The following is a 23,031-nucleotide window of genomic DNA, read 5'->3' on the forward strand; positions in this document are numbered from 1 at the left end:
TCTCCAACTTGAATACAGCACAGAGGGAAATCTCTGCCTGTTTTAGAACAGCATCAGCAGCATAAGTTTAGCCAGACTAATCCATATGCAGTCAATATAACCTTTTTTTAAAAGCTTGACCACCTTGTTCCTAATGTATTTTTCTCGAGTGATAAAATTTAATTGTGTAATTTTCAACGTAACTACTACCAAGGTTTAAACATTTCTTCCCAAGTCTTCCACATTCCACTCTAAACTAGAATTTTCTTTTCATATGCCAAAGGCAAAAAGTGCATTACAAAGCTCATAACTCCTCATGAAACATTAACATCTGCCTTTCCAAGTCTTTTTTAAAAGAAAAGGATACTACATGCAAATTGAATTATGTGTAAGTTAATTATACATTTGCTTATTTCTTCACACATCAAACTAGCTCCTATTTTCTAATATATGTAAACTTAAAAGAAGTCATAGATAATATATACAAAATCCTCAACATAAAGCCAAACTTCAACTATTCTTCTCAGAATTAGCTTTTATTTTTTAAGGAGTTTAAGAAATTCTCTCCCCAAATTCTAAAGTTACACTGATTTTCAGAAAGCTAATGCCAGTTCTGCTCATATTTTATTGGCTTTTTTTAATCCATGTAGTAAGACTGTGATTTTAAGATACATGACAACCATATAAACTGGAAACTAAAACTTCAAAGTGTGAATCCTAAGAAGGAAAAAAAAAAAAAAAGAAAAAAAAAAAAAAAAAAAATCAATCTCCACTCCCTCAAAAGCAGCTAAAAATGACATTACAAAAGGCACTTTCCAAGACCTGAGGAGTAGACAGGAAGATCTGAAAGTCTTAATAATAAAATTTATACCAATCAGCATAATAGATTTGATGGGATTATTAACAGCATCGCAACAATGATGCAAAGAGACACATATTTTGTATCACAGAAACTGCAGGCAGAGAAAAAGACAAGAGAAGCTATTTATTCATATAATAAAGTTGAGTAAGTTTTGTTTGATGTCCACAACATAGTAGAAAACAGGCCTGATGAAAGTTCTGAAGTGATAAAGGAGGAAACAGTGGGGAAGAGAAACCAAGGAAATCACTCAGAACAGGGTACAGCTATATTGTAAACTGACCAGAAAAAAAAAAATCTGCATTTTTTCTTAATGGATTAGAAAATACAGAACAAAATCAATTATTATTTCTTCAACATAAACAAAAAGGAGCTTGCAGTTGCTAAAATTAATGAGAAAAACCTGACAAGGCTGGGTCTACCAATCTTTGCTAAACATAACGGTACAGGTGCAACCTCTAGCTTGGAGGGGCATCATCAGTGAACTGCCAACTCTTAGAAACAAGGAGGAGAGCATTTGCCATTCTTCCATTTTTGCCTAAATATTTGCTGCTGGCAACTGCTAACAGTACACTGAGCTTGCTTGTTCATCAGTTGATTCAGTACAGCATTTCTTATTACAGGGAAGTGTAAGAAAATAGTCCAAAAATAACTTGCTGTCAACAAGCACTATTTGGATAATATCTCAGGACAGGAATACACTATTCAATATTCCCCCAGCGATCTGTACTGGACAAGCCCTCCATATAGATAGTGACAAAAAAAAAGAAAGATGTTCAAGAGTACTAAAACTTGCAAGACAGTTTTTCTCCATCTCCATTTCTAGTACTACCGACCCACTCTGATGTTAAACAAGTTTAAGCACCCCCTCAAATTATTCACCTGCCTGCTACCTTTCTGCAGTCTCCTTGCTTTCTACGATAGTGAGAAGACTTACACAGAACATGACGTATGGAGAAAAATAAGTAGCTTGTCAGAAAGCTCAACAATTACATATTCCTTTTTTATTTTAATATGCTCTCTCTTCATTATTAACTGTAGTTTTTACACACAACTTGCAACCTTCTTTCACAGAATGTTCTGGAAATATGTCATGACTAAAGTGAAAGACATTGAAACAACAACTACACATACAAGCACAGAAAAACTATAATTTTAAAAAACTGTGGAAAAACAACATTTTAAAAAGTAATTTTGGTATTAACTTTAACTATACAGTATACACTGCAAAAATAACCTTAATAAATGGCCTGCAACCTGTAATATGCCACTAGATGGCAAGTTTGGATAGAAATTAGCCAACTTTTTTTACTCACGCTATATTTGAAAATTGCAAGTGCATAGGAAAGAAACAATTATGAAAAAAGATTGAAGGAGGAAAGCAAAAAAAATGAAGTGTTCAATAAATGCCCAATCTTCTGTACTGAGCATGCTTAATACTAGTGAAAAAGGCTGAATGAGTTTTAGTTTTGTTTCCACATCTGTCACACAAATAGATAATAAATTCTTATGAATCTACTGCTCACAGTCAGGGAAGAACTTGTTTCAAATTTGGTCACAGGCAGTAGCATTGGCTATAGCAACCATAAGAATCCAAGACCTGGAGGACGACTGAGAAGGGAAGCAGCATAATTAGGTCTTGGGAAAGCAGACCAGCTTATGTAAGGAATCGCTGGTTAGGATTCCCTGGAAAGCAACCACAAAGGTGTTAGCAGTACACAACACATCTATAGGAAGAGATGAGGAAGCTGGGTTTGTTCAGTTTGCCAAAGAAGAGGCTAAGGAGTAATTTAATAACAGCCTGTACCTACTTAAGTGAGTTAAAAGAATGACAGAGCCAAATGCTTCCCAGTAGTGCCAGGTAATATAATAAAGCATGAACAGCCATAAATTGCAGCTTGAGAGGTTCAGGCTGCATATCAGAAAAAAAATTCACTATAGTGGTAACATAGCACTGGAACAGGTTGCACAGACAGGTTGCAGCACACACCCTTGCAGGTTTTCAAGATTCAACCAGACAAATGGCATGGTTGACCTGATCTACTACTGCTGGCAATAGCCCTGCTTCAAGCAGATGGCTGGATAGAAGGACTTCCAATACTCCTTCCACCATTATAAAGTGATGGATCTGGCAGGGTTTGGCACACATCAAAAGGCAATCATTCTTGGGGAATAAAAAAAAAAAAACAAACCTCTCTGCATTTTGCCTCATTGTGATCAATTGTTACATCCAATTTGAGTTGCTATACAAGTTGCATTAAGCAACACAAGGGCATTATTTAATGCACCAGTAGAAAGTCTTGACAGTATCTTCAGAGACAGAAAATAAATGCAGATTTGAATTTACAGATACACCTATTAACAGTATTTTAGTCAGTTTGTCTGGATCTGCTACTGATCCGCATGCCACACAATGAAGTCACAGATCACATATTCCCAATCTATAAAGTGTACAATGCTTACCATACCCACCTTCCAGATTAATAAGCAGTGTTTTGAAAAGTACAGTCTAAACCTAAAATATCATCCAAGTTATTTAAAAACATTCAGCTACAATATGTCACTTTGTTCAACGAGTGATCCTGTAGCCAAAAAGGATGTTACATATGATACTGCTGGAAACAGGCATCCAAGAAGGAGCTTCTATAGTTGACTTCCCCTAAAGACAGGCATCTAATTTCTGTGCTAATGTAAGGGTGGTACAGAAAAGGAACAGGAATAAGACAAGCATGCCAAGAGCAAGTAGTGACAGTCCTATATGGGTTGGAAACAACAACCTCAAAGAGCCCGAGCAGCCTGTATTGCTTTATAAGCGCCTACTGCTTCATCCTTCAAGATCAGTATAATACAGTTCTTCCATATTTGAAGTGACGCTTAAAAAAAAAGAAGTTAAAATTACTGCTTTATATATACTTCACAATTCTTCATAGAAATGTCTCAAAGGGAGTTCAAAATAGTCAGTTGACTATTTAATTTACAAGAAACTCTAATGTTTCGAGGAAACATCACAACATCCTCAGGAATAAAGCTCTTCATTGTGTAATCGCACACTCTTATCAATGCACTCAGCTCTTTCAGTTTTGGTTTGCCACACCATTCTCCATAATTTGGGCTTGATCTTTTTTTTGCCAGCCTATACAGAACTTCCTACCTTGTTTAAAAAGAAATTTTATCCTTTAAATCAGTTCTTTCTGTAGCTTACCACAGTCTTGTGTTTTGATATTGCAGAAGCATACAAATGAGCATAAAAGTTCTTAAGAGAAATATAGCAAATATACCTGAAAAGTTATCACTGCACGATTACCCCACAGTTAAAATCAAAACTACTACTAACAGGTAACAATATAGTGACAGAGTAGAAGTTAAACTTTTTCTTACCTGTAATAGATATGTAAATCTGTCCAAAAATACCACATAAGAAACAAGGTGTATTTAAGCAAATGCTGAATTTGTCTTGTAGGGTAAATCTCAACCAACTGAAATACAAGCAGAAGCCTTACCTCATCAGAAGAGAGAAGGTAAATAGGTGTTAACGCAGGAATTTCACTTAATTCACACCTCAGGCCAAGTGATATCAGGATCTCCTTGAGAACTTCGTATCTCTTGGCATTGCTTATCTTAAGCAAATTAAAATCCTCTTCAGTTTTGACATCCATAGAATTGATATCCAGCTCCAAGCGTGCCTGGCAGAATATGTGCAAAGGGAATAAAAAAAAAATATTTTGTTAGTATTACACATTTTAGCATGGCAGGGAGAGATAAGCATAACTGTTCCAAAAGCAGCTTTGTCCCAACTGTGGTTGCTGAATTATCCAATGTAATTAGTAGAATTTAAAACTTTCTCCTGTCTTCATCATATCTATACAAATAGGGCTTTATTATCCTAATAAACTAGGGAATATTTATATATTTATAGTTTCCAATTCAAGGATCACAGTTGCCAGTACACTACAATTTTCTCCAAAGCCTACATAAAATATCCCTTCTTAATAAGAAGGGATAATGCTCCAACAGGTCCATGTCTCTCTGAAGTCCCCAACACAAGAAGGACATGGACCTGTTGGAGAGAGTCCAGAGGAGGGCCACAAAGATGATCAGAGGGCTGCAGCACCTCTCCTACAATGACATGCTGAGAGAGTTGGGGCTGCTCAGCCTGCAGAAGAGGAGGCTCTCAGGAGACCTTATAGTGACCTTCCAGTACCTAAAAGGGGCTTTATAAGAAAGATGAGGAGGAACTCTTCAGCAGGGCCTGTTGTGACAGGACAAGGGGTAACGGTTTTAGAATAGAAGGAAGTAGATTCAGACCTGATATAAGGAAGAATTTTTTTACAATGAGAGTGGTGGAACACTGGAACAGGTTGCCCAGGGAGGTGGTGGATGCCCCATCCCTGGAAACATTCAAGGCAGGTTGGACAGGTCTCTGAGCAACTTGATCTAGTTGAAGGTGTCCCTGCTTCTTGCAGGAGGGGTGGACTAGATGACCTTTAAAAGGTCCCTTCCAACCCTAACTATTCTATGATTCTAAAACTGGTCTTCTCTTGGAGGAGTTGTTCAAACTTGTGTTTACTAACTTAAGCTTTTCCTTCTGCTTCCTTCTTTGTGTCTGTCAGCAAACTAGAACCAACAGCAATATTGGTCATATTCTGGCTTGTACAAGAGTAGAATTACATGATTGAAAGAGCTTTATCAGAGGTTGCACAAGATAGATAGAACTCAAGCTGAGGAAGTCTTTATTGTATCACATGAATTAAGTTGCAATCAGTGTAGATAAACAAATGCTTCCATCTGAAAGAGAACTAAGAACCCTAGAACATCACTTTGTAGAGAATCACTTCTCAGGGTTGAAGCAGATGCTTAAAAGTAGAAATGAAATGCAGAAGGAAAAAAAATCCCCTCTAAACCTTCTTTTGGGTTTGCTGCTTTTTTTTTTTTGTGGGTTTTTCTGTTTGTTTCATTTGCTTTTTAAATAAGTGTTCCAAGATACTTGTACCCTACTACATGCATATTAATTTAATGAAAATCACAAGCTATTATCTTTGTTCATTTCTCCAATTTTGCACATTTTAATGTGCAATGATGTTCTTCATTTTTCATATATGATTTACTTTATTGAAATTCAAGGAAATATGCTAAAATGTGGAGCAGGGGGAACAGAAGAGTACAGAAAAAAAGGGAAACAGCAAGTCTGTGACAGAATATTTAATGGCTGATGTCACTGTCAGTCCTCTGAAGAGAAAACAATAAGGCTTTTCAAATCCAGACTGGAAGTCATCTAAAATTATAAAATGACACAGTAATCCTTTTAATCTGATTTTTGAAGCTATACTGTAATGCCTTTTTTTCTGGGGAAAACCTCTGCAGTATTAAGTTTTACTACAGCAGAAGGGTCAATTTAAACGGTACAGCAAAGCAGGTTTTACCATGGAACTTGCAGAAACTGATAGCAACAGTATCTAATCAATTTTCTAGTACATGCATATAGCACATGGGTGGCAAAGCTTCCTACATAAAGCTATAAACACGTTACTACGTATAACAGAGTTTCCAAAAAGCTAGCAGATTTAATCTGATAAACTGATAAGAGATGAAAACACTTCTAAGAAACCTGATGAATATTTCTGAATTACGTAATTGCCAGAAGAGTATATGCTACCCGATATGTAAGCAGTTAAATTTGAGTGCTCTGGGCTCCTGAGAAAGTTCTCCTATAGCTGAAGTATTGGTAAAAACAGGTCCCAGAATCTTTCATATCGTTTGTTCAGCTATGTCTCCATTATATTCCTCATCTACTTAAATATCAGTAAATATATCTTGCTTTGCATTTCTCAGTGTGCTGCTTCAAAGTAAAGACAGAATGAGGGAAGTTATATAATTGTGAACAGCTATGTTAAAAAGAAAATATTTACCTCTGCTCCTACTGAGACTAACTCAAAAAGTGCAAGTTGCCTTCAGGCTCAGTTCAAAAGTTTTACTATGAAATGGCTGAAATACAGATTCAATAGCACAGGTTATACACCCAAGTAGATGGGGCACAGACATATCAACTTGATGGTACCTCTTATTAGCCTTTCTATCATTCAAAACTTTAGCAAGATATCTGTGAATATTTAAATAATCAGTGACCAACATTTACCTTTAACATAACCATGGAAGTTTCCTCATCCATTATTCAGGAAGACAGAGAGTAACAATAACAAAAGAGATCAGGAACACTTGAACTTATCTGTTGTCTAAATATTTGAGAGAGTATGGGTTTTGTTTGGTTGTTGTTTGGTTTGTTTTTTTTTTTTTAATTTTGTATGTTTGGGTTTTTTTTTTGGTTAAGATTTGTTGTTGCTGGTTTTGTTGTTTTTTGTTTGTGTGGGTTTTTTTTTTTGTTTTCTTTTGGTTTTTTTTGTTTTATTTTGTGGTTTTTTTTTTTCCACAGATATCACAATACCATAACACTAGAGAGGTACCTATTTGCTGACATAGTATTATCCTTAAGTGGACTGAATAAGATACTGATTCATTCTAGACTCCCTTACTTCTGTCCCCAAGGTGCTCTAAGCTATTTGTTAGGTGCAGAATGTTAAATATTGATAAGTTTAAAGCCTGAAGGAAGACTGAGGAAACAAAAAAGCAAGTTTCTAGCTGATTAGATTCTCTCCTCCCCTCCTCCCCAAAAAACCTAGGAGCATAAATTACTGACTGAAAACATGTCAACATTTAGAAAATGAAGGAACAAATTTTAGAATTTTAATTTTGATAGTAAATAGAAAAAAATGCTTTCCAGTTGAATAAAGGTTTTTTTAAGTGACAGAACAGCAAGTTCAATATCATGAATCTTAAAACCATCTAGAAATTAGTGTTATTCAAAACACTACAAAAGAAACCATAAGATTTTTTTGCTTCATTCACAACACAGATACAAACAGAATATAACTGAACAAATGGTAGCAGTATCAGTAAAAAAGAATCAACAGACCTAAATCAACAATAGCATTTCTGTGCAGTCAGAGACCAGCCTTTACTGTTTAGTTACTTGCTCAAGTAATAATTGTACAGCAGCTTTTCTGGACCTGGTATGCAAGTAGTAATAGAAACTGGGACTCTCTCATTCACTAGGAAAATTTCCAAAAGTGCAGGCTACCTTAATCTCAAACTTTAAGAGTAGTCATATTCCAAGTTTCTTGCAAGGTTTATTTTACATCCTCTCCTGACCCTCTGTTTCACCATAGTTCATGTTTTTGTAAGACTTTTTTTTTTTTTTTTATCCTGCCAGTATAAGCTTCCACCCCAAGGCCACCAACGACTCAGCTCTTCCTGTTTCCACCTCCCAAAATCTGCAAGATGCACAGCTGTATCACCGCTCAACTTCTAGCAAGCAGAAAAGGATAGGTCTGCTCTTGAAGATGCTTGCTTACTGTGCAAATCTGCTCTTTCCTCCACCTCTCCCTGCGATCTTGCATGATCTACATGTGCAAGGCTACATGGTGAAAACAAGGAACTGGAACAACAGCGACATTCTCTACCACTATTTAAGCTTCCTAGGAATGAAATGGAAATAATTCTGCATTCAGTCGTTGTGCATTCAGAGACATCCACGTATACCTCCCCTTGACAAGCACCCCCAAGAGCACGCAATAGGAACAAACGAACTTTTTTAGCATATTACAACATCATGTAGCAATGAGCAAATTAATGCTTTTGCATACACAGTACCTGAGAAAGAATGGCTTCTCCTCCACTGTCTCCATAAGTCATATGAACAATAACTGCATCTTTATCAGTATTATTTAATCGACACAACGTCTTCACTTTACTGGTATCTTCCTTCATTGTTTCCTCAAAAATACAGCCACTCACCAAAAGATTTAACTTAATTTCAGTGCCGTCCATTTTAGAGACCACTAATTCATGAATGGTCTTTTTCAGTTCATTTTTTCTCTTTATTTGTATGCCATTAAATGTAAAGGATGAAGAAAACCCTAGAATCTTTCCACCTTCAGATAAAAACTTCAGAAATTGTTTGTGGTTCTCCTCAGAAATAGGCTCCTCTGTGGCAATGATCAATAGCAGTGAATTATCAATCCATGGAGCTTTGAGAACTTGTTCCTCACGCAGATGGTAGATGGTGTAGCTATCTGTATCAATGCATTCCTGAAGGATTGATTTTATCTGCTCAAATTCCACTTTTGCAGCTTCAGAGCCAAGATAAATCAACACATTAGGGGGCTTTTCAGTAAGGTTTACTTTCTTTATTCCTTGTGCTAGACCATCATCACTCTTCTCTTCCAGTTTGCTATTGCAGTCATCAGAAAGTTCTGGAATGTTTTCTGCAGAGGCAAATCTGACTGATTCAATAGTACTGTTTTCAAGTTGCAGGCACTCATGACAGCTGGAAAGATGCAAGTGATGATGTTCTCCAGCAACTGTTTCTTTGTCAGACAGACTGCTGGATTCATCTTCATGCTCACTTTCTTTCTCCTTGGATTTCTCCTCTTCACCTTGTCCTGCAGACTCAGCTACTCCTAATCCTGATTTAACAGTAGTCCCCAAAGTAGCAGCAGGAGTTACTTCATCCATTTCTGTACTGCTTACACTTTGCTCTTCTACAGATGGTGCCACCTGCTCCAACTCCTCCAGAGTAGATTCCTGTAAATGGACAGCTGGAAGAGTTAAAGAATAAGAAAAAGGGGTTATAAAAATTATATTAAAAGAGCTATGATGAATATCATGACCATAGTGAGATTTAGATTTACTTTTAGTACAAATCATCTATAACAGCAAGAATTTCAGTTGTTTGACACACAAATTCCTAACACCCCCCCCAAGAAAGTAATAAATTTGCACTCATATAACAAGTAATTTACTCTAATGACTATATTTCAGGAAAGTCCAAGAGCACAACACTCAATATTTACAGGGCACATTTAAACAAACTAAAAATCTTCTGTGAGTGCAAAAATATTTGCACAGAAGTGAAACATAACCACTACTATAAAGAATGCAGACGCGTTCTTAACAGAACAACAGCTTATGGGTGGGAAGGTAAGGAAGTTATCATAAACGCATCACCTTCTCAGCTTTTTATTTTGTCTGTCCTTCTGTCCCCAGCAAAAGACAAACTAAAGCAAAGGAAGTACCTTTGGAAAAATACTGGTTTCTCAAGGGAGGCAGGGTGGAATAGCTTGCTGCTATTTCAAAATAAGCTAATAAAGTGATGATATTGGGTAAGACTGAGACATTGAACCATGTCTCTCACATTGCTGAAGGCTGCAGATAAAAGTCTGGCACAAGTAAAAGGGAATAAAATCTGAACTGCTGTCAGTTTGCAGAAATACCCACCCATAGCAAGACTTGGGAGCTAAGAATCTGCAGGAATACTAGCAAATAGCAAGGACTGTGAAACCTCCCCCTTTCTCCTCCCAAAAAGGATGGAAATAAAAAGATTAAATTTTTTTTTGCAAATACAAGTGAGAAAAGAAGGGCAAAGATGATTATTATCAGCATGAAACTTGCAGAGCAAACTAAATAAGAGGAAATAAAACATACTCTTCGGGAGATAATCAAGCGAGAAACTCGATTAACAAAATCATTAACTGACACACAATACACCCATTCAATCACTTTCTTTGCTTAACAACAACTTGAATTCCCTTGAAAATATATCCCCTTTGCCTACTTTGGAGCAGAAATTTGAAGCAAGATTTTTTCACATCCCAGGAGAATTTCACAGCTACCAGCCTATATGCTATTTCATCAACAGCCTCCATGAGGCCACTCTCCTGGAGTAGTTCTAGCATGTACAGTACCTGAAACAAAATGAGCCAGAAAACATTCTGAAAAGTAAATCACTGGGGCACTCTCTCGGCTTCCATCCTCTCCTTGCATAAATACTTTTGCAGAACAGCACCAAGGGACTGAGTTTCACATCAGATACATTTGTGAGTGTATTCCTGCCCTCTTGCACTCTAGCTAGCTGTTCTCAATTTTGTCATTCCCTGCCCTCTGCCAATGCGCTATGATCTACACTAAAAAAAAAAAAAAAAAAAAATCACCGAAGCAAACAAAAAAAACCAAACCCCACAACCAAACAGAAAACTCCAACCCAAAACAAAAATCCCAATCTCATTTTTTTTTGGGGGGGCCAGGGGGCAGAAGAGGAGCTTTTGTAGTCCAAATCATTATTTTATTACTCTGTGTGACCCACAGTTTCATCAACACAGCTGAGAAGACATAACTAGGCAGGAAGAAATGAGACTGTTGCTGAACAAAACAAAACAAAAGTGTGGCTGTAGCCCCTGAGAGCCTACTACTCTACAATAAGCTACAGACTGCATGTTATGACACTTTTAGAACGGTGCTGGAAAAAAAAAGAAGTTCAAATCTCATGTAGCAAAGGGAGGTGAAGCTTGCACTTTACACAGCCCAGACAACAATTCTACTTAAGAACGGTGTTACAAGCGTAAACACAACTACTTCCTTCTCTTGGGAATTAGCCATGAACTTTCTCCCCATCTTAGCTGAAACTACTAAACAAATGAGGACATAATGGCTCATAGTTTTGGTATCATTAAAACGACTCCCTAAAGAAATAAACCATCCACCAAAAATTCAAAATTCAGTTAGCAATGAGACCACCTTCCTTCCCCTGGTTCTCTCTCTCCCTGTTTAGAAAGCATCAGTGAGCTTTCCTCTCAGAGATCTAAAGGATTAAGATGCTCAAGTTACAGCAATACACGTATTTCAAATCTAAAAAAAAAAAAAAAAAAAAAAAAGAAAAAGAGAAGAGAACATTTGCCTAAAATCTTCTGTACTTTTTTTTTTTCAAACAGATTAGTTAATCTAGCAGACAAGAATTACAGAAGCAATATTTTCTAACTTTATCTTTGGGACATTTATACATTCATGCATTTGCAAAAGGTTAATCACCACCTTGGGTACTCAAGAGACCTCATCATACTAAGGATAATTATTGGCAGTAGCTTACGAGGCACTAAAGAAAAAGGAGGAGGTTCATTCCAAATATTTTTTTTGTGTCTTTTTCTGTTATCTCTGTTATTGCATTTGTAAGATGTTCTGTAAAGAAAGAAACTGACTTAAAAAGTGGCCTAACTTTTCAAGGATCTCTATATTCGACAGTATTCAGTATCAAATACAGTAGTGCTACAGAGTGACAAACTGCCTAGAATGACAACAGGAAGAAAACATTGAGCCAAAATAAAAGCATGGGGTTTTTATGTAGGTATAAAGACAATAGGCACAGTCCTAAAATAACCATGAAACAAATATAGTCTACTATTAAAAACAAACTGTGAAGATACTTACAAACAATCTTGAGTGGCACCATTCCGTTATCCATTTGAAGCCTGTCTTCCATGAATGCTATTCCAAGGTTACTGAAATTATCTACACTTGCTTCAGCAATTAACTTATAAGGCTCACCAGGTTTATAGGCCAACGGTGAACAATAGTCTGACCACTTCACAATCTAGAATAAAGCATATGCATGCTTTTCAGTTTGAAAAGATTACAGAAAAGTCTCAAAATATCAACAGTACTATAAGCCTGCAAGACGAATTGCAAACAAAAACTGCCTCTCCTTCCCGAAGGATTCTGCTATTAAAAAGCAGGACAACAATAGGCAGAGCCAACACAGGAACATTATCAAACCAAAACAGAACAACTGGCAAACCCAAGGACCAGAACTAATTTTTTAAAGAAGCACTTCAAAAAAGTGTGGCTATTAGGATTACAGAGTACTAAACTGGCAGAATTGCTTTTAAGATTTGTTTCTGTGATGCCTGATGTGTTTAAAACAATTACGTTTATCAGTATCATAACATATCTCAACTAGAGAAGGCTTTCAGTTGATAGTTCCTTTCACACAGCAATGCATGCTTCATAACTACAAAGGTCAATATACGAGACTGAATACAACCAAAAGAACCTCCTGAGAAAGGGCCATGTAGCAAGCAGTACCTGCTATAAAATTCAGTCCTGAGGGAAGTAAACAAAGCGCACTAATTACTGAAAGCAAAATGGGAGTACAAATATATCTTTCCCAAAGATCAAGGCTATAAAAGCTTCAAGTAACACACAAAATTGCAGGAGAGCATTATCACATTCTCTAAGTAAAATTCTATTTGTATTTATTTTCAAGACATGGCTTTTAGCACAAATTCTAAAAAGAATGCTGATAAAAAGAGCACAAGTAAACTACTGGGGTTTAATAGAAGTACACACTGACTATCAGAAGCATTAACTAAACACAGAAGATCCAAGCTGCATATCTACATCAAAAATTTTGTTGTCCAGAAAAGCAGCATTATGAAAGTGACACACTTGAGTTTGTTTTCTTACAAAACGTTTGTTAAACCCAAACTACACAGTTTGGAGTCTTTGAGAACAGGTTTCAAGTTTAACTTTAAAAGTCACAAGTGAAGGAAAAGTGAAAGGAAATTAGGTTTCCTTCTGAAAGGCGGGCACATTAACAGAAACTACAAGTCTTTCTGCTGACTCATAACTGAAAAATATCCCTTTTAAACCTTACATTTATAAAGCAACAGTACCTAACAAAACAATATTCAGACAATTGACAAACACTGATTTAAGAGTAATTTCTGAACGCAAAAACCAAATAAGACACCAAATTTCAGTAAAAGAATGATACCACAGCCTTTATCCTTTATAGGACACACAAACCAATTGTTCGCCTGTGAAGGTGTTTTCAGAGACAATGAAGCACCACCTGCTTTCATGACCTAAAAAAACCCCAGCCTTTGCCATGTCATACGTTCCAAATACTGGGAGACAATGTGCAATGCCCAGATAGCAACTCCAGTACTTCAACACTGTCATCACACCAAACCATTTTCATGAATTTCACCCTTCTATCACTACACACAAGATGTAACACACTGATTGAACACAGTAAGAAAAAATAGTTCTTTTGAATGTACAAAATTAGAGTGAACTCTTGGATATTTTACGTGTTCATAATTAGACTATCAGATAAATTTACCTATCTACTGCAGTTAAGTGATTTCCATAATATCCAAAAGAATCTATTTCCAACATTTGATGGAATAAGAAGAAACTGAGATTTCCTACAACCTTAATGGTCATGTTTCCTTTCTAAGTCATTCTCAAAGAGTTTCTGATTAGTGTAACCCAAATGAGACCGCTCAGTCCATACTCACATTGGTGGCCTTTGGACACCTAAGAAGAAAACTGTCTGGGTATCTTCTGATGCATTACTTATATTAACCCTTAGTGAACAAACTCAGCTTCAAAAAGAGAAAAAGATAGTAGTGTGTGGGCAGTGTGTTTGTGTTTACTGCAAGGTCAGCTGCATGCTTTAACTTATGGATTAAACTCTATAAGTAACAGCTTCAAACCAGCCACACCAGAACACAGAGCTGGTGGGAGCTAGCCCTCAAATTAAATCTATCACTCGGGTCCTGAACTCCTGGACATAATAACCCCTCACTAGTAAAAGCAACAGTGAGTTCATACCTCCAGGACCTTCCACAACTGTTACCACAAAGAAATGCCAGGTCCAAAGCTACAGGATATACTTCTGGGCACACAAGTATTGACCAGTTCTGAAGCAGAACAAAATCTCCTTCTGGAAGATACCTATACCAGACCCTGGTAGATTTGAATAACTGTAGTTGAAGCATCACTCAGACTTCACCCTACTGCCAGTGGGGAAGTCTGTGACCAAGTCAGCCAGATTTGCCCCATTGAACTGCCTTCAGTGATGTCCTGGACAATCACATCACTTTGCAGATGGAAGCTATTTCCAACTGTGTTTAGTCTACTGGTACAACATCCACAGCTGGAATGGAGGTCTCCAGTTGTAGTACTAAGGCATAAAACTTTAAGGGCTTGATGCTAACTGTTGGCAATTCATGATCACCAGTGACAAACAAGGCAGATACATCACCTTTGAAATCCACATCTTTGCACTTTCAGTATAGTAGTGGAGAAGATACTTTTTTAGATTTCTAAGTATCCAGGACACGAACCATTTGTAAGTATGCTTGCCATAAGGATTTCAGTACTAGTTTAATTTATATCTTTGGATGTCTCAATAACAATTCATAAGTATTATGCATTAAAAGGCAAACACAATTCATAAAATTCCAACCAAGAAGTACTGCCATTCCCCTACTGCATTTTATAGAAATGCAAAGAGATTAAAAGCTCAATTTTGGCCTTACTTCTGCAGACTGACAAAATTATCCAAATGTATAATACTTTAACTTGTACTTCTGAATCACAATGCAAGAAAGCTTCCAAGTGAGACTTCTATTTCAATTACAACTTTTCACAACCACTTGATTGGAAGCTTGAAGAGATTTTCAGACATCTTAACATATGTTTCCTCTGTATATTCTTACTGAGGCATTTTTTTCAGCTAGTGTCAGAGACAGGGTACTGAGTTAAATGGACTTCTGATCTGCCTTAGCATGACAGCTTTCAAGCATTTTTTTGCTATTCAGCGTATCTAACCATACATGCCTTATCCAAAGCCACAATGGAATTCTGTAGTTCCCATCCACAGCCATAGAAGTGTGCTACTAAAAAAAAAAAATCTCAATGTCTATGCATCTATTTGAAGCATAAAATAGAACTAGAGTATTAACAGTGATTAATTTTAATTATGAGATTACCTTTTTATTTCCAATAAGATTTTTAATGTTTATAATGTATCTGCCATTGATTTTTTTCCCTTCAACTGTTTTAGGTTTATACCTACCAAATTAACCACCTGTATGTCTTCCTATGCAAGAAACAAAGAACTACTTACCTCTTTTGAGGAGCCAGGTACTTTCTGCAAATCACTTGTCTGAGCTGAAATGCTTTCTGTCACAAAAGCTATATGTTCCGCTTTAAGTAACTTATCAGGATAAATAAAAGGAGAAACGAGAAGCAGACTCCATCTGTTTAAGTCATCAAGAAACTGAAAGAGATAGGAAAGAAAAATAAGTCTGTATAGCAAGCACCTGATTTCATAATTTATTTTTAAATTATGCCCAGCCTAAATTAAATCTGACCTTTCAGTTCTACATGAAGGGTCTCTACCATTTCACTCTCCTTATGAGGGGAAAAAGGGGGTAAAGGTCTGAATCATTAAGCAGGAACACATCAAAAGTAAAACTAAAAGTGACAACCAAGCTTTTAAGTCAATTCAGACTCCAGCTTTCAACTTTACAGGAAGAGTGCACAAGTGAGCAGGCCACAAGACCACTATGCCATTGGCACTATGACTGCTGTGGGCCACTTGCCACTGGTAACATTCCTCATTCAACCCGATCCCCCTCTCCCGTTCACACTGCTGCTCACCCTGCCTCTTCCTTCCTTCCCTCTTCTCCCGTAACTACACAAACCTGTGGCCCTGCTGTCTCAGTTCGGGGCACTGTCTGCTACTTGGCAGGCCCTGAGAAAGCAGTCACAACACAAAACCTGCCTGGTCAGTCACTGTAGCCCCTCTAACACGATAGTGGTCCAGGCAGGCATTCATTCTAGTTGGGTAACAATTCTCCAGGAAACATACAATCCCACTGCTAAGTCATACACGCTGCCTCTACACCCATCTGCCAAAAGATCAACCAACCTGTGAGCTACAAGTGACCCAAGAACTATATACTACACAAGTCTAATTTTTAGACCTAATTTACAAAGTTTCAAGACTTTCTTTGTAAAGCCAGTTATATTTTGCAGACCTGTACAATCTCAGGACAAATTATTTAAAAAGTGATTTAAAACATATTTAATATATTTAAAAAAAATACCTGCTCCTTTTATTTTAAGTCCTCATGCATTTGCACCAAAATTACTCATTCAGTATGTAGCTTTAAGTTTAGAGTTAAAGAAATACTCATTCAAAATAAGTTTGTCTATAAGGTAGTCTACCTACTTAGCAGATCACTGTACAAATGTTCCCTTTATTCAATTATAAAAATGGTTCCCTCTTACGTCCCCACAAATGAGGAAATGGAATTAATAGACCAAAGGACAGTTTTAAGAACCTCAAAGCTTCTCAATACATAATCTGATCCCACACCATATTACATAAACTTTTACATAGATACCGCATTGAACCTAATTTTTCTGACGTATTTTAAAAGTGGCAAGCATTAGAAATAGGTATTTTACTACTCCTATACTAGAAACGCATGCTTTGCCCACCTTCAGTAATTTTATATGGAAACATAAGAGAATTTCCATCTAGCACACTAAACACGTACATCACTCCACATCTAAAATGAAACTGCACAATATTAAGTCTATGGGGACAGAACATCAATCAAACCAGCTTTACTGAGTACAGAAGATGCAAGACTAAACAACACTGTCACCTGCCACAGAAAAATGAACTGAACTAATGAAGTTTTATATTATCTTAAGCATTCAATTTGATTAAATACTAAACAAAAAACTCTACAGCTTATGATTTATGACTTGCTGCTATTTTAAGGAAGTTACTAATCATAGCCCAGAGGCAGTTATACCTACTTGGGAAGTAAAGTACCTCAACTAGCTTTCTAGAAGCCAAAAAAGCATGCTAGTTAACCTTTTTCTCTTCACAGTGTTCACAGGCGAAGTAGAGACCTCCACAGTGATGCTGTCGCTATCTTTAACACGGCCAGATCAGAGCGCTTATACACCACAGTACTGAGGTGCAGTGTAGCAGGCATCTTCCACGGGGATTCTCAGAGTCAGATGCAACTGGTAACTTTCAATACTTATTTTTAAAGAGACAAATACATTTTGAGTAATAGCCTTGACTTTATGCCAAACTTCAAGCCTAACTACAGTTCCCTAAAGGGCTGCCCAACTCCCCATAAGCACAAATAAACTGACAAGCTTATAAAGTCAGTCTGCATGAATAACATTGCAGACAGAAAAAAATGTGCTTATTGTGCAAGGATCAAGGAGAAGCTATTTCAGAAATGCGCAGAAGTGGAGCAAAGAACAGCATCAATTAGTTGAAATATGATTTTTAAAACAATAATCCAGACCATTGAGGCCGAGCTCCTCTAAACACATGGACAATTATTTGGTTTTTTTTAAAGAGCTTTATCAAAACATGAAGTATTTAACTTTCCAGTGAGAGATTCTGAGATTGTCACCATTGCTTTGAAGTATGAAATAATCTGCCCATTAGATAGCAAAAGGACTACTTTTGAACAAACTCCATTACTATTTGTGATCTGAAAACATCCTCTTTACACACAGAATTTTTGAAAAGCTTCTCTGCTTCTTAAAGAGTAGCACTGAGCCAATGACATGCTTCATAAATACACTTCAGTAACACCCATTTAAGTAAAATGTGCAACAACTGAGGTAATTTCCACACACATGCATATAAACATCAGCTAAAAAGACATCAAGAAGATTCTTATCCACATGAATTCTGATATTTAGTGACAAATTTAGAGAAATCCAATATTCCTTTAAATAATTTGGATTATTTGGAGGGGAGTGCCGGGGAATTCCACTTCTAAATCTGCAAGTCAGAAGCAAGCTTACTTTCAGTTTTACTTCATGCGATGCCAAGTGAAACTTATTTAGGCATAGTACTTTTCCACTGTCGTGGGCTAGCACAGCCCCCCCTCACCCCCACCCCAGTCCATTTGCCAAAAAAAAAAAAAAGTTATTTTCACAGATCATGTTTTTCACACCGTTTTCCTCACTCAAACAACGGTCTGTATCAGGAGAAGCATGCAGTTCTCCATAACCAGAAGCTCCATTCAGACTCCATTACAGATTCAGCTACATTTTAAATCTCCGACACAAATCTTGAATGCGCAAATAGGCAAACCTTTTTAGACTAAAGCCTTGTACGGTGCTAAAAGTATGTTACAACCAGGGAAGCACTAACAAGTCCTCCCAAGCGCTCCTATTGCCATAGCTGCACTTTACACGCATAGAGTAAAAAACCACTCCTAAGCCAGTAAATTATAGTAGTGAAGAGAGGTTAACTACGACTGAACCGAGATTTTCCACCAAGGCAGCTACCTGGGCCTTACCTACACCTTACCCTTGACAAGCAGGGCTGCCACAGGCCCCGGGACGCCACACGGGTTATTTTTCCAGCCACAAGTCCCAGCCCGCCCCTACAACAACCGAAAGAGACAGCGCAGCCCCGAGCCCTACAACCACCGCTCCCCCTTCCCCTCCGGGCTCCGCCACCTCGACCCCAAGCTGCCCCCACTCCCCTCCCCATTGCCGCTCCCGCCGCGGGAAGAGCCCCGGCGCCGCGGGGGGAAGGGGCAGCCCCGCAGCTCGGGCAGGGAAGGCGGCTCGCCGTTGCCACGGTAACACGGGAGGCCAGGCCGCTGCCGGGCACGGCTGCTTCCCCGTCCCAGCACCTCAGCCCCACGGCTCGGGGCGGTACCTGCGGCTCGTCCGTAAAAAAGACTTTGTTCCCTATCCTGAGGCTGACTCGCTCCTCGGGCGGCACCTGCCTGCGCGGCTGCCAAGCCGGCGGCGCCGGGGGCTCGGCGCAGCAGCAGAAGGTGAAGGAGCAGCGGGAGCGGTGGAGGCGGCGCACGGCGCGGCGGACGAGAGCGACCGAGCAAGACCCCCAGCGCACCCACAGGTAGAGGTAGCAGAGTGTGATCAGCATGGCGCGCGCGCGCGCCGCCCCGGCCCCCCCCACCCGCCACGCCTCTGGCCCCGCCCTCCCCCCCCGCCGCCGGCCCGGCCTCCCAGCGGCCGGCAACGGCCAAGCCGCCGCGCGGGACTGGGCGGGGAGGAGACGGGGGGCGTGTGAAGCCCCGCCTGCGCCAAAGAGAAAGGCGCGAGACGGTTGGGCGAGGCGGCCGGCCGCTCTGATTGGCTGGCGGCCTCGCGCGCCGGGCGTCCCGGTCCGCGCGAGGCTGGGCCGTAGAGGGGCGGGCGCGGGGTGGCGCCGGTCGTGAGCGCTGGGCGCGCGGGAGCTGCCGGCGCTGCGGAAAATACCAAACTGTGCTCTGAAACAACGTGTAAAGAGAAGAAAAATCATTAAAAAGGGCCAGCCTGGGGGTTGTCTCTTCGTGCCGTGTTTGTTGTCCCCAGGCTCCAGAGGAGCCGCTTCACGGCCTAGGCACCACGACTCGGCCTCTCAAGGAATCCTTCGCCTTGTGCCCTCCAAAGCCAGTGCTGCCCTGACGGACAACGGCTCAGTGTCGTGGTGAGGGGTTGTGGGACCTGCCCTTCAGCTCTGTGACACGTGGGGTGCCATCGACGGTGTGGATGCAGTGCGGGGAACTGAACTCGCGTTTCCACTGTAAAGATCAGTTTGCTATCCCGTCAGCTGCATTTGCCCTTGCCACAGGGGGTCACAGAAAAGTATGTGCCCAGCAAGCAAAACAGTTGAGAGCGAAAGTATTTACTGCTTGTTTCCACGCAGCAATAGGGAAGGATTTCGTCTTCCTCAGAAATGGCTCCGCACTGCCACCTGACCTTATTTCAGGGTCCATGGCATCCTAGAGGAGCAGTATCCCCTCCATCACAGAAGCAGTTGAGGACACCGGTCCCACAGGTCCCACATCTCTTCCACGGTAGCTACCAGAGAGAAAAGCGGGTGCAAAGGGATGCGTTTGATCTCAGCTGATTTGTTGGATTCACAAACAAGAAAGATTAAGTCTGGGCGTCGCAGGGCTGGTCATTGAAGCCAGAGTGAAGAACAGCCTGTCGGGGAATTAAAACCATAGGATTTGCATGTGCCATGTGTGCTGCAAACACAACTTGCCACTACAGAGGATGCAAGAGAGAACTCATACAAGATATTTTTTATTCTTCTGGTACGTCTATGCACTAAAATTATTAAATAATTTTTACATTTCAGATGGAAGTTAGTCAAAACATTGAGCTCTGTGAAAAGAACACATATATCAGTGTGATCCTAGCAGATATTTAGTGGCTGAGTGAAAAGAGAAGGGGAAAAAAAAGGAAAGAAGAAAAATGCAAGAAGGTTGGAAAAAAAAAGCTGGCACCAACATTAAAGTTGCGGCTGACTGATATGCAACAATCGTTTCCTGAACAGGGCATGAAGCCATATTCTTTTTTGTTATTCTGAACTCAAGGCCTTATATGCCCTTGGTAATCTACTAAAATAGATATTCTAAAAGAACAATTTCCTAAATGGATCTCCAGCAACAACACATTGGCATTGTAGATAAGCAAGGAACAAATTGGCCCTGCACATTTTGAAGCTGGCGTCAATATAAAAAAAAACACCACCATACCATTACAGGCATTTTTACTTCTTTAAATCTGCACCCACAGCAAAAGCTTATCCAGAATGGTAGGAATCACTGACATAATTTTGATTTACACAATACACGGCAGAAACTGGTGACAGTTTCAGTTGGAAGGTGAAATAATTTAAATAATTGTCCTTCTCCATCTCAAGCTTAGGAAATACCAGCTCTGTGCTGCTGCTTTATCCTGTATTCTACAGAGAGTTGAACAAAGTCTCCAGTGGTCCTAACTTGGCGTTATACACTGTTCCTTTGTGTGACTTTATCTTATGCAGGAAGTCAAAATACTTACCGAGGCACATCAAAAGAAAGAAAACAAGCAAAGTATACAACCTCAAAAGAAAGCTCTCAACTTTGGAATTCACTTTCTCTTTAATAGTTCAGCAGCACATGCCTTTGCTGACTTTCAGAGCATGCTGCAAGACAACTGTTTATATAACCTTTGCATGATGAGGAACATGCTTTGCTTGATCCTGTAGTGGCATCGAATGCAGTCAACTATATTGTGATTCTTTTCGTTCTTAAGGTTCCCTTATCCTGGAAATGTTTATGAATAAATGAGAAAACTGAATCAAAACTTCATGATGCAAGGGAATCTGAAGCAGAACAGCATATAGGCAAAACCAGTCACCATTTTGAGACAAGTTTCTACATATGTTGGCACATTCTCAGTTAGAATAATTTGAAACCATAAATTTGCTGTAGGTTTTTTTAGTTTCTATTATAGTGTAGCTTAGACTTAATCATGACAAGTTCTGATTAAAATGTTAAGAATTTTAGATCGGGAAACATTCTTTTTTTTTTTTTTTAATTATTGTGAAGCCAAGGTCTTGTATGCATCAGGAAATTTACTAAAATAGATATTCTAAAATAACTATGTCAATCAGTTCCTTCTTATAGGAGGGTGGAAGGAAGCCTTGGAAAGAAACAGTGAGTAATATTAGCTCTCAGACTTCCCAGAACACCTGGAGTTTTGTCATAGAGAAAAGATTACAGAAAGATGTTGCAAGATGAACACACACACAGAGCGACATTAAATTGTTTAAAGAGAATTTGGAAAACCCTGAAGGAAGTGAATAGGCAAAATTTTGAATTTCTGCCAGCAAGCTCGGAGAATCCCACCCCCCACACACAATGGGACAGACAGGCCAGCTTCCGTCTACGGGGGTTAAATGTCCTTTAGCTCTTCAAACAGTCCACCGGGGAAGGCTCCCAAATGAGGCCGCTCAGAACAGAGAGCCAACTCTACCACATAACCTCAGCAGAGACGAGTGTCTCATTTTGACTTTAAAGGAATATTATGAGATGGCCTTGATGTGCTTTGTGAATGGCTCAGTGTCCTTCTCCGTCTGCTCCCTAAAAGCTTTTCCAACAATTTCTCTTTGAGGAGCTTTGCATGCTATTAGTGGCTACAAATGCTTATGTCATGTTCTTTAATACCAGATATTATTCAAAATTATAAATGCTGTAAAGCAATCCTGTTTCCTTGACACTGCCAGTTTATAGTGAACACTCTTTATTCTTGCAAATGCACAAGTGCTTTCCTGAGAAAACTGAGTAAACCAGGTTTCCCACAAAGATAAAAAACCCCTCTTCCAATTAACACAAAATAGTTATCTTATGACTCATCTCTCTGTAAGAATTAAGTCTGTCAATTTTATCCTCAGCTAGCATCAGAAGTCTGAAAAATACTCCTAGCTTCTGGGGAAAATGGATGAGCAACTATAACAGAATGAGTGGTTTTTGATTCTGTCAAAGCATTCTTCACCCAACACAGCACTTTCTATTAAAATTAATTATACTGCAAAAAGTAATATAGTTCTTAAAATTAGACAGCTATGACTGGCCTAACTGCTGCCTTTTTTTTTTAAGAAACTACTGATCATACAGCTGCTTATATTTTACTGGAATAAGCCATTTTCCACAGATCTGCAACCTGATTTTAGC

The 23,031-nt window shown here is 39.0% G+C and overlaps 1 protein-coding gene across 3 annotated transcripts in view; it reads right to left on the minus strand.

Annotated features, from left to right (window-relative positions):
* The window catches only part of HLCS (holocarboxylase synthetase), a 126,599-nt gene extending 107,133 nt beyond the window's left edge, over positions 1-19,466 (minus strand). Inside the window, exons 1-5 of one of the 3 annotated variants that reach the window (XM_086765244.1) lie at positions 19,236-19,466; positions 15,642-15,794; positions 12,152-12,314; positions 8,543-9,489; positions 4,339-4,521 (exon numbers count right to left, since the gene is read on the minus strand). In XM_086765244.1, coding sequence (XP_086621370.1) covers positions 4,339-4,521; positions 8,543-9,489; positions 12,152-12,314; positions 15,642-15,794; positions 19,236-19,466 — 1,677 coding nt within the window. Of the gene's footprint in view, positions 1-4,338; positions 4,522-8,542; positions 9,490-12,151; positions 12,315-15,641; positions 15,795-18,867; positions 18,901-19,235 lie in introns of those variants that run through there. The other 2 variants (XM_086765262.1, XM_086765252.1) reach the window with 2 other exon arrangements.
* Between the last annotated feature and the right edge of the window lie 3,565 nt (positions 19,467-23,031).

This window comes from Chlamydotis macqueenii, chromosome 1, assembly GCF_036417535.1.
Source record: "Chlamydotis macqueenii isolate bChlMac1 chromosome 1, bChlMac1.mat, whole genome shotgun sequence".
Lineage (NCBI taxonomy): Eukaryota > Metazoa > Chordata > Aves > Otidiformes > Otididae > Chlamydotis > Chlamydotis macqueenii.